General features: G+C 47.4%; 1 protein-coding gene across 1 annotated transcript; it reads right to left on the reverse strand.

The window, feature by feature from the left end:
- Positions 1–572: 572 nt before the first annotated feature.
- Positions 573–5,928, reverse strand: LOC4342740 (uncharacterized). Its single transcript, XM_015790941.3, has 2 exons — positions 4,158–5,928; positions 573–1,566 (listed from the first exon to the last, which is right to left on the reverse strand). Exons 1-2 carry the CDS (start codon positions 5,895–5,897, stop codon positions 883–885), a joined length of 2,424 nt encoding a protein of 807 aa, XP_015646427.1. The 5' UTR covers positions 5,898–5,928; the 3' UTR covers positions 573–882.
- Positions 5,929–13,004: the final 7,076 nt, after the last annotated feature.

A 13,004-nucleotide genomic window follows, 5' to 3' on the forward strand; every position in this document is an offset into this window, starting at 1 on the left:
AACTTATATTTATACATATTTTAATTAATTTTTAATGAGATAATTAAATGATAAAATGTCATGTTAAAATTTAACAACATATATTTAAAATTAACTAGAATATGTTGGAAGAGGGTAAAATTAAGATGATGTTGTTTGTAAATACTCATTTATTATACTGTGCTGGCTTAACCCACCTCGAAGATAGAGGCAAACAACAAATCTCTAATCTCACTGAATTTATACCAAAAGTGCACCGATATATGTGTAGTATGTATTACTCCCTCCGTTTCAGGTTATAAGTCGTTTAGACTTTGGTCAAAGTCAAACTAATTTAAGTTTAACTATGTTTATAGACGATATATTAATATTTATAATAGCAAATTAGTTTCATTAAATCAATAATTGAATATATATTTATAATAAATTTGTTTGTTGAAAATATTACTATTTTTTCTATAAACTTGGTCAAACATGAAGAATTTTACTTTGACCAAAGTCAAAACGACTTATAACCTGAAACAGATGGAGTATGACCAAAATTTAAAATAGTCATGTAACGACCACATATACTATTTCCGAGAGTCATTCCCTTGTTGGTCACACCACAAAATATAATTTATTAAATAGATGTTCATGTACACACACAATACAATCTTCTTTACATGTGTTTAAAAACAAACTGAAAATCATACAATACCATGAATCAACGAACTAAACTTGCAATATACCACACCAAACCATGCAAACACACAAGCGAAGGAAATTTCAAAAAAGAAAAAGAAATCAATCAATCAAACCAACACCATTGGTAGCGTACGTACGTCATGATCATCGACACTGCGCACATTCGATCGATCTGCAGAGATGATGAGTAGTAGGGCACAGATGCCTGCATGCCTACTACACCAGCGACTTGTCACTTGGGTTTGGGTCGCGGATGATGCCGGCGTGCGTGCAGAAGGCCCAGAGGTAGGTGATGAGGTCGCCGCCGTTGTCGGCGAGCGCCATGGCGTGGCCCTCGACGTCGCTGGACGGCGCGAGGTAGACGACCATGCGGACCCAGAAGTCGGCGAGCTCCTTCCACGCGGAGACCACCACCGCGCCGCCCTCCGTCGTCGTCGTCCGCGCATGCAGCTTCCGGAACAACGCCACGCCGGCCTGCGCCGCCGGGTCCGCCGCGGCGTCGACCACCATGTCGTCCATCAGGAAGGTTCGCCAGCACCCGCACTTCCAGAGGCGGCGGCGCAGGCAGCAGCAGCAGCGGCGGCGGCGGCGCGACGCCGCCTCGTCGAGGAAGGCCCTCATGTCGCCGTACCTGTCGGCCACCCACCTCTCGTTGTCCGGCAGCAGCTCCGGCGACCGCGCCACCAGGTACATGCAGTACCGCGACAGCGCCGTCGCGACGCCCCGGTGCAGGTCGTGGGCTCTCCGATCCTCCCTCTTCATCTTCTTCTTCTCCTTCTTCGCCTCCTTGTCCACCATGACGACATGCTTCATCTCCAAGAGCTCCGTGGCGAGGTGACACGCCAGGACGACTTGTGTAGCAGTGTCATCAACACCTTTCTTAGGTTGAAGGCCGCTTAACTGGAAGAGGATTTTTACAATGTCAAAGCACGCGCAGGGTTCAAAATTTCCGGGTTCTATCCGACCCCAGATATGATATTATTTCGGATGAAAATTTTAATTTCTTTCAATTTATTATGAATTTGGCAATATTCGTTCAATATTGAAATCTATTGCATGTATATATGAGTCTAAAAGCAAATATATATATATATATATATATATATATATATATATATATATATATATATATATATATATATATATATATATATAGGTAAGACTATTCTACACCCGGGATATAAAATAGTTATTATATAGCCCTCCCTCCTGTTCCCCCTCTCTCTCGCTCCCCCCTCCCCCTCCCTCCTCCCTATCTCTCTCTCTTTCTTTTTTCTGTTTTTTTCTCTCCCTGAAACATTTTTTCTCTTTTCTAGAAAAATAAAAAATAAATTGCCAAATTCAAGACTTGAACCCATGACCTCATAGTTCAAAGCACATTATTCTAACCAATTCATCTAACAATGCTATTTGTTTCAAGAATTTTGCGAGAAAGTAATATGATTATCAATTCTAATATCTTTCACTACTGAAACTTATAACATGTTACTATGCTCCAGTAGTAATATTATTGTACGTTACTGTAGAACACATAGGACGTTGCTGCACTTTTGACAGTAACATCATAGTAAAATTGTAGTAGACCAAGAATCGAAACAAAAATATATGGGTTAAAGCCTCACATGCTAACCATATACTTGTTACTGCACAAAAGTAGAAGTGTTACTACATAATAGGTGCATGTTACCACTTCCAAGTAGTTATGTTACTGCACGATAATCATAGTTTTACTATGTCAGTTTTACGAGATGAAGATCGAATAGGTGGGCTATAGGTAAAGTCTGTAGATGGCTTTGAGTGAGGTCTGATTAATGTATAAGTGTTTTGAACAATTTTATACATTTGGTAAAACCATGTTACTGCATGTATATACCCATGTTACTGCAAATTACATATTCTATTACTGTATATGGAGTGCTAAAGTTCAAATGCCAATATTTGAAAAGCAATATCTCACAAGATATGTATTGTTTTTAAAACCGTTTTCACAATGATGCTATAGTATTACTGCATGTGGAGGATATATGGGTTAATGTATCACATGCTAAATATATTTGTTACTACACAAAAGTGGAGTGTTATTGCAAAGGCAGGTACACGTTACCACATATTTATGCAGTAACACTATCCAAAAAATACAGTAAAACACAGTTACTGCAAAAACTTATAATTTTTGCTGCACTCTTACAGTAATGATGCGATGGGATTATAGTAACGTGCAACTGACAGTAGTAACAAGTAATGCTATAACATTACTACTTGTGGAGAGTCAAATTCTAAAAAATCCAAGATTTGAAGAACAATATCTCTCACATGATGTACTATTTTTTAAAATCGTTTGCACCATGATGCTAGGAAAAAAACGCTTATCAAAAGTAGATCCATCATGACTATATTTTAACAATATTTGAGCGTTGTTACTACACATAAGACGTAGTGTTACTGCACGTTCACCGTCGCGTTACTGCACCGTTCCGCGAGACAGAGCTGAGAAAAGGTGGGTGGTGGGAGGAGTTAGCAAGTGGTTTGACCGCGGTTTGACTAACGTGGGATGCTTTTGACCGACCTTTGACTGAGGTGGGAGGTAGATTTGGCCCTTGGGAGAGAGGGGGGCTATTCTATACCCCGGGTGTAGAATAGTTTCTCTCTCTCTCTCTCTCTCTCTATATATATATATATATATATATATATATATATATATATATATATATATATATATATATATATATATATATATATATATATATATATATATATATATATATATATATATATATATATATATATATATATATATATATATATATATATATATATATAAATAAATAATAACGACAAGTGCTATATATAGGGAGTGGATTTTAATTAATTCCTCGAGGGGATATTACATCGTTGTTTGCATGCCACTCAAATGGTTATGAAAAAAAATTAAGAAGATATATTAACATGTGATATATTACTCCACAAACAAGTAAGTTCAAATTCATCTTCTACATCTCACAACGAAAAAAACAAATTTAACTATGAATATACGTTAACTAGCTATAGTTTAATTTGTTTTTCTTATTGCGAGATGTAGAAGTTGAATTTGAACTAATCACATGTTTGTGGAATGATGTCACATGTTAATACATCTTCACAAATATTTTTCATAATTATATATTTGAGTGACATGCAAACAACGAGTTAGGGGATATCCTCGAGAGTATATATATATACTCCCTCCATCCCAAAATGTTTGACGTCGTTGACTTTTTTAAATATGTTTGACCGTTCGTCTTATTCAAATAATTTAAGTAATTATTAATTCTTTTTCTATCATTTGATTTATTGTTAAATATACTTTTATGTATACATATAGTTTTACATATTTCATAAAAGTTTTTTGAATAAAACGAACGATCAAATATGTTTTAAAAAGTCAACGGCGTCAAACAATTATCATGCATTGTAAATCAAATGGACTCCCTCGATGGGCTTAGTTACCTTACCTTGGGCATGCTGACAATGGCCACGTTGCCATCGTCTTTGAGACTGTCACGGACAACGTCCTCCAAGAAGTTGACGATGGCCGTCTGGCCTTCCGTGGCCAGCTTCACCTGAGGCGACCACGTCAAGACCTTGTGGACCGGCTCGCAAACCCGCAGGATGGACACCTGCTTGAGCTTGATCTTGTCGACATTGACGCCCCTGCAACTCAGCCGCAGCATGCACTGGAACGAGTAGAAGAGCAGGAAGCGGCCGGCGATGAACATCCAGATCGCCGGCTTGCAGACCCACCTCCAGACCCGGCCGCCGCCGTCGCCGGCTTGCAGGCAGAAGAGGTGCACCATGAACCAGTTGGAGAGGATGTAGTTGGTGAGGAGATCCGTGAACTCGACGGCGACGAGGGTGACGACGAGCAGGATGGAGACGGCGATGTAGAGCCCTGGGCTTGGGAGATGACTTTTGAACGTGCCCATGTTATACTCGACGTCGACGAGGACGACGATGATGGCGGCGAGGTAGGTGGAGACGAAGACGAGGGAGAAGAAGTAGTTGACGATGAACAGCCATGGCGACGACATGGCGACGGGTGAGCCGGCGTCGTAGTAGCTGTCGAGGAAGTCGAGCTCCTGGCGCATCACCCGGAACGTCTTCTTGGCCCCGCCGACGAGGAGCTCCTCCAGCAGCAGCTGCCTCGACGTCTGTGACCCGGCCTCCACCATCGGGTAGTGCTCGAAGCGGCGGCGGAGCAGCTTGAAGAGGGCGAAGGAGAAGCACAGCTGGTATATGTAGTCGGTGAACCGGCTGCCGGTGACGGTGAAGCAGCAGCAGCACCACCACCGTGGCAGCTTTATCTTTCTCTTGATCTTCTGCACGGTGACGACCTCGTCGCACTTGGCCATGTCGACGAGGAGGTTCACGTGCTTCTGCTCGCTCTGGTGTTGGGGATACGTCCCCACGCCGTAGCCGCAGTGAGGGGTGGTGATGGTGGTGGTGACCACATCGTGCTTCTTCTTCTTTACAGCGTGCACGACGAGCTTCTCCTCACCCATCACCACGTACTTGCAGCGTGCCAAGGCGGTGCCGGCGGCGGCGGCGGCGGCGGCGGCGGCGGTCGCCTCCTTGTCGACGACGAGCTGCATGTAGCCGGCGATGAGGTGAGTGTTGCCGGCGGCGGTGAGCGACTCCTGGGCCTTCCACTCGTTGAACACCCTCTGCAGAAGCTTGGCGACGACGAGGGACCAGAGCACGGCGAACATGGCGAGCACCTTGTGGTCGCCGCACTTGGAGTCGGAGTAGTAGGTGTTCTGGAAGATGAGCCAGCCGATCCAGGCGAGCTTGGTGGCCTCGTCGCAGTGGCCCATGAGCCTGAACCGGCCGCCGGTGGCCCTGGAGAAGGCGCCGCCGTCGGCGCCCGACGAGCGCGCCATGGACGACACCTTCTTGCGCATGAGCTCGACGAGGAGCATCCAGAGGAGGACGAAGAGGACGCTGGGGCGGTGCACGGTGTCCCGCGACATGGAGGAGAGGAGCGGGAGGATGAGGACGAAGGTGGAGCGGAGGAGGAAGCGCACCATGGAGAAGAGCGTGAACCGGCCGCGGATCAGCCGCTCCACGCCCACCACCGACATGGCGCCGGAGACGGTGGCCATCACCACCACCACCACCACCAGCGCCGGCTTCGTATAATCGTGCGAGCTCGGCGTGCACGACGTCGGCGCGCCAGTCCCATGTGTATCACTCATACTTCTGTAGCTGTATGCTGTTGCGATGGAGTTAATTGAAGAGCTCACTTGCAATGCCTGCATATATATACATGCACGGCAGCAAGGCCAGGCTGGAGATGCTGATCGATCGATAACTAAAAGAAATGGTAAACATAGATTAATATGTGATATGTTATTTCATAATTATGCAAATTTGAGGCATATTTACCCTCATGTACTCCCTCCATCCAAAAATTCTAAGCCATATTTCTAGTCCTCGTATTGCATCTTAAACTAAAATTGTAGTGTTATCTTTTTGTTTTTACGAAGCTAAATTGAATTGTTGACCAAAAACCCGAGCAGCTATCTTAATACTCATTGGTGACATGTATGCATATACTCCCTTTTTATTTTTTTACATGTGGGATGGGTTGTTTTCTCCTTAGTCTTGGTGAAAAAGAAAATATGCCTTACACTTTTGGACAGACAAAGTACAATTTAATTGCTATATATAGCCCTAGTTAATCCACCGTTAGTTGTTTGAGAAGACAGATGCTAAATGCATGTCTTAGCCGACGATTTAAAACACTGGTAAGCACACATACACATATACTGGTTAAAGTTAAATTAGTTATATTTATTACAACATGTGAATATCAAATTTAAATTTACATGTTTGTGGACTAATATATCTCATATTAATCTATTTTATTTATTTTAACTATCGATATAACATGCAAAAGCGAGGTGATATCCTCTCGAGAAAATAGAATATGTTCTCATCGATGAATGAGGCAATCCATGAGTAAGCTTACCTAGTACAGAAATAACATTCTTAGCTTAAATAGAAAACAATGCTACAGTTCTGTTCTCTTTGTTTTAGGGGCCAATGGCCATGCATGCTTTTAAGCCTTTAATTACAACGCCTGCTGCCTTGCGCATGTATCAGAAATTAAAGAAGTAAAGCGCATCAGCTCTGCTGCATGCTTTCATCCACCTTTGAGCTGGCCTTGATTTATCATCGGACCAAGGCAATGCAAATGCGGGAACACGATGCTAGCCGTGCATTGCAAGGAGTATTTATACTTGTTGTTTTCTCTTAACCAGAGCAAACCCTATACGTACCCTAGCTAGTAATATGCATATTACTATTATTCATCACCTATTATTTATTATTTATGTTGGATTTAGTCCTACATCGGTAATTAGTAATGGGAGAGAGGCGCTAGTGTTTTGGATTGTATAGAGGGTGGAACGGTTTTCACCAATCTATTAACCTATACTATTAAAAAAAATAAAAAAATAATGGCACCTACACTGCCACCGGCTTCTACACCGCCGCCACCACCACTTCGCCCGGCCTCCACGCCACCACCTAGCCATGCCTGCCTCCGCGCCGGCGGCCGCCACCCAACGCTGCGCTAGAGGAGGGGGGGGAGGTCCCCCAGGAGAGAGGGTGTCGATGAGATCCAACGACCGCACTACTACCTCGCCACGTCGGTCGCCATGCCACGCCATGCTAGAGGAGGAGAAGGGAAGGGGGCGAGGTCCCCCGGGAGAGAGGAGGCCAGCGAGATCCAGGCCTCCTCCACCACCGCCGCCGTCGCAGCCACCTCGCCGCGCCAGCCTCGGCGCCGGCCTCCGCCTCCCCCGCACTGCCTCCTCGCCCACGTCGGCCAGCATTCTCCACCGCTGAGCCTCCCTGGAGGACTGCCGCGCCATCCTTCTCCATCGGCCGCCGCCGCTACTCTGTTACCGTCGCGGCGCAATGGGAGAGGAGCGGGGAGAGAGAGAGGAAGAGAGAGATGGCACTGTGTGGCAGTGTGGGATGGATGGATAAGATACATATGTCGCGTGGATGGCGCTGTGGGTGGTCAAAAAAGTCGGCTCGGTTTTCTTTAAAGGTGTTGGTTCTATTAAAAAAACTAACACCTAGTCGGTTCTATTAAAAAAAACTGACACCTATACCTATACTTATATTATAGGTGTCGGCTCTAAATAAAAACCAACACCAAAAGTATATGTGTCGGTTTTTTAACATAACCGACACCAATAGTATTTAAAGGTGCCGGTTCTATCTTTTTTCATCGTGCGGAGGTGGGAAAATGCTCACAGGTATCGGTTTTAAATGAACCGACACCTATAAGACCGGTCCTTATGATAGTTTTTTGTAGCGCCCGTTCCGTCGTGGCGCCTAGCGGGAAAATTATCTCTTAAAAACCCTAATTGCGAAATTTGTTTCTTTGCTTGTTGTCTAGTGTCCGTGCCATCTCAGATCTCAAATCCCCGATCTATCGTCGAGTTCAATTCCGAATCCAAATCCTTCCAAATCAAATCCCTCCGCAAAAGTCTATTTTGCCTCCCCAGGGTCGATGGGCTGAATTTCTCTCGGCCCATCTCCCCCTCCCTCCCGGCGCTCTCTCTCTCTCTCTCTCTCTTCCTCCCCCTCCGCTCCTCCCGCGCGCTGCGCGCGCGTGCGCGAGCGTCGCGCCGAGCGTCCCTCCCCCTCCGCTCTGCCCGCGCGCGTGCGCATGAGCCGCCCGCGCCGAGCCGAGTCCTCCCTCTCCGCTCCCTCTCCGCTCCCTCGCTGCCGCTCCCCGCGCGTTGTTCGCGCGCGCGCCCGCGTGGTCGTCGCCCGCGTCGCGTCTACGCCGTCCGCGTCGCCCGGCCCCGCTGCCCTGCCGCGCCTGCAGCCGCTCGGCCCCGCAGCCAGCGCGCGTGCCCGAGCCGCGCAGCTCAAATCCGCCGCGCCTCCCGTTGCAACCCGCGCGCGCGTGCCGTGGTGGCCGACCGCCTGGTCGCCGCCGCCGTCACCCTCTGCCGCGCCAGCCCGCGCCTGTTGCCCGTGTCGCCGCTCCGCTCCAAACCGTCTCGCCGTCGTCATCGCCTCGGCCCCGCCCCTCCGCGCGCAAGCCGCCAAGGGACGGAGGCAGAGCCCCTCCTCCTTCTGCCGCGACGCCCCGCTCCCCTCCTCCTTTTCCTAAAGAGGCAAGGGGCGAGCTCCCCTTTTCTCTCCCTCTTTTCCCCTTTTTCCCTCTCGCCGGCATCACCTCTGTCGCCGTTTTGGCCGCTAGCCGGAGCGCCAGCTCACGCCTTGACCGCCCTAAGTCGGTTCCCAAACCGACATTGCCATCCTATAAACCCAAGCCTCCCCCTTTCCCTTCCTCTCCCATTCGCCTCCACGCCATTGCCGCCGCCCCCGTGCTCTGTTCGCCGTCGCCGTTCGTCGTTGCGCGTGTCGGAGGAGCCGGCATGAGCAAGGACGCGGAAGAGGACTCCGGGCGCGCCCTCTTCTTCCTCTTCCCCGGCCCGAGGCCGGAGAGATTACTCCCGCGCTGTCGGCCTCTCGTCACAGCGCCCCTCCTCATCGCGGTAGTGCTCCCTCCGTTCTTCCTCCTCGCTCCACCTCTCCCCCCTTAGTTTTCGGTAGTAGCACGAGTAGCCTCCCCGTAGCTAGCCGGCGCCGCCTCGGCCGTTGCCGCCGCTCGCCGGGTGCTCGCCGCCGTCGCCGCCCAAGCTCGGAAGCGCCGCTCGTCGCCGGCCTCGCTCAGCGTAGCCCCGCCAAATCCGATGCTAGCATCGGATTCTCGTGGCCGCGTAGATGCTCTCGCCGCCGGGAATCGGCCCCTCGTGACCTCGTCGCCGTTTCCCCCTTCTTCCGCCGCCGGATGCCGCCGCCGCAATTCACCGCGCGTGGGCCCGCCGCATCCGCGTCCACCGCAAACCGCGCGCGTGCACCGCGTCCCTCCCCCACCCTAGCGCCGCGCCGCGTGCTCCCTCCGCACGGTGAGCCGAGCCGCTGACCAGCGGGTCCCACCCGGGACCGCGCGTGGTGAGCCCAGTTCACCGGCCCTCTCTCTCCTCCCCTCCCGCGCGCGCGCGCTTGGGCCGTCTTGGGCCGGCCGGCCCATTTAGCTCGGTCGGACCGCCCCATCTATCTCGGGCCGCGCCCTAGCCGCCCGAGGAAAAGTCTAATTCCCATCCCTCTTTTCTTTTCTTTTCTTTTCTTTTCTCTTCTTTTTTCTTTTTCAAAAAGGATTTAATTAAATCCTTTTCCTTTAGACCAAAAATCCAATAATCTTAGAAATTCAATATCTTCCCAACCGTAAATCCGTTTGACTCCGTTCAACTTCCAAAATTCCTCAAATCTCGAGATCTATCTAATGGCACGCTTAGAGGTCCTTAATAGGGCTTTATTTTCGCCGTTTGTTGAGTTGTCCCGTTTCGCGTGTAGTTTCAGAGCCCGAAGATCCGCAGCGCGAGGATTTCGAGAAGCAAGCTCCAGATCTCGAGCAAGGCAAGCCACCTTTGAACAACTTGAGCCTATATTTGAAATTTAATTATATTGCTTGCAAAATATTATGCATTGATAGGATCGCACTTAATCTGTTGTCCCGTCTGCAAGGCAGATTGGCAGACCTACCTAACTTGTTGCATTTGATCCTTCCATTGTTAATTGCTATACCATGTCCCCTTGTAACCATCTAGTTGCGTCTCGATATTCGTGCACCCTGCGCGAGTATCAACGGACGCCTTCAAACTTAAAATTTTGAGTAACAACTTGGGTAAAACTGGAGTTTCACAAAAGACTTGGAAAACCCGACACCTGGGTCGGTGCTTGCGAACTAAATGAATTTCCAAAACCGCGGATCGGGGAACGTACCGGGTGTACGGTTTTCCCGCTCTTGCACTTAAGGACCGTTTCCTTGGAATTTCATCCGAACATAAGACAAGTACGACCACATGGGTGGAATGGGACACCCCTGGCTGAGTAACTAGCTTATCAGGGGAGCCTTGATGCCGAGAGACATGTGGATTCGCCAGGGTGGTGTCGGAGAGGACCCCCTGGGCTTCCTGGCACAGTATGGTCTGGGACCTAACCTGTTGTTGGTCTGGGACCCCTCTCGTCGGCATATGGTAAACCTGTGTCGGCTTTGGAAATGCCTTGTCATGAAAGCTTGGAGGTCTCCCGACGTGGCTGATCCCCACGGGCTGGGTGATCCGGGTTAGTAATGTCGTGTGGGTAAAGTGTACCCCCTCTGCAGAGGTTAACAAACTGTTCGAACAGCCGTGCCCACGGTCATGGGCGGATGTGAAGTGATTCCTAGCGTAGTTTTGTTTGACTACTGCTTGTGAAATTGCTGTTGTGGAAAGGGGTTCGCTGTTTGAAAAATTTGCAGCTGATTGGATCAGCTAGGCCCGGGTGGCCGTTTGAAAGCTGTTGGCCCGGGTGGCCATTTGAAAAGCAGTTGGCCGGGTGCCAACCTTGTTTTCAATCCTAAAGACTGATACATTGCACATACTCCGACCGGACGAGACGCACTGTCTCAACCGTGTCGTTTGAGAAGCACTCACTTAGTTGTTTTTAGAAAAGAGTTCAAATAAAATCAACTGCAAAAACAACAGCCTTTCCTTGAAGCCTGCATTAAACACCTATTTTTTTCCTTGGCTTGCTGAGTACTCTCGTACTCACCCTTGCTCTATATAAATAATCCCCCCCAGTTGCTGAAGAAGATGAAGCGGATCCTGCTGATGAGGAGTTCTTCCAGGAGCAAGCCGGCTACGATGAGTTTTAGGGTTTCGGCCTAGTTCCCAAGTCACGCCTGTGATGTTTGGTCCTAGTCCTGGCTTCCGCTTTCCTTTTGTAATGCAGTTGTGAGCTTGGGGTCTGTCCGCAGCCCAACATGACTGTACCTCTACTCTATAATAAAGAGACCTCTGTTGCTGTGATAATCTGTCTCCCTGTGATACCAGCACTGTTTCCTGGGACTGGTATCGATTAACAGGTTAATTTGGAGCGTCACGGGCTAGTTCCGGTCGGTACTAGTTCGGGGCGTGACATTTTTGTAGTAGTGCCAATGGGTCGTTAGGAGAGATAAATGAGAGCTCGTCTTTTTATTGTGTGAGGGTGGATCGTAAAGCTACGGGTGACCTCAAGCCTGTGATCTCCTAGTACCGGAGCGTAGCCTATAGATTTGAAGGGGACAATGTGAAAAACCTCACTAAAGCAAGGGTTAGTCTTGTTATTTGGTTAATACTAAAGTGGTGATATATATGAATATACACCACCGCCGGCTCCATCAGCTTGCTCTCCATCGCGCATTTGCTCGGCGCAGGTATGTTCAAGTAACTCATACTCATACTACTAGAGCTAGCTACTTAGCTAGTGTAATATACACACACATATATATATATATATATATACACACACACACACATATATATATATATACATACATATACATATATATACATATATATGGATGTTAATTACTTCCTCCTTCCATAAATGTTTGACGCCGTTAACTTTTTTAAACATGTTTGACCGTTTGTCTTATTCAAAAACTTTTGTGAAATGTGTAAAACTATATGTATACATAAAAGTATATTTAACATTAAATCAAATGATAGGAAAAGAATTAATAATTACTTAAATTTTTTGAATAGACAAACGGTCAAACATTTTTAAAAAAGTCAATGGCGTTAAACATTTTGGGATGGAGGGAGTATATGCTAGTATATATATATATATATATATATATATATATATATATATATATATATATATATATATATATATATATATATATATATATATATATATATATATATATATATATTGTGATGGAGTTGGATAGAGCTCTATTGCAATGGCTGCGTGTATGCCCAGATTAATTCCTAGTACTAGCTAAAGGTTAACTAATTTTGAAAGAAAGAGGGGCCGGCCGGAGTGCACATAAATAAGTAATATTCTTTGCTTACATAACAAATGATACAGTATTATTCTCTTTGTTTTAGGGGACAGTGGATATGCAGTCTTTTAAACTTTTAATTACAACGCCTGCTTGCTGCCAGCCCTTGTAGAAGAAATTAGACGCTGCGTGCTTTTATCCACCTTTGAGCTGGCCTTGATTTATCATCGGACCAAGGCAATGCAAACGCTGGAACACGATGCTTGCCATGCATTGCAAGGAATATTTATACCCGATGGCCTAGCCCAGGCACGGCACGGCCCGACTGGTGTCAGGCCCGTGCTAGCCCGCCCCGACCATTCGGCCATGCCTGGGCCTCCGCCTCAGCATAGTGGACCGGCCCGACCTGGCACGGCACAGCCCAATGATAAGGGAGACAAAATAGACTTATTTC

Source organism: Oryza sativa, chromosome 7 (genome assembly GCF_034140825.1).
Source record: "Oryza sativa Japonica Group chromosome 7, ASM3414082v1".
In the NCBI taxonomy this organism is placed as follows: domain Eukaryota; kingdom Viridiplantae; phylum Streptophyta; class Magnoliopsida; order Poales; family Poaceae; genus Oryza; species Oryza sativa.

What these genes read in the sequence shown, in the direction of transcription:
- LOC4342740 (XM_015790941.3), bottom strand. Translation starts at nt 5,897, where the DNA reads ATGAGTGATACACATGGGACTGGCGCGCCGACGTCGTGCACGCCGAGC. An exon ending in CCATTGTCAGCATGCCCAAG is followed by an intron (nt 1,567 to 4,157) that starts GTAAGGTAACTA and finishes ATCCTCTTCCAG; the next exon opens with TTAAGCGGCCTTCAACCTAA.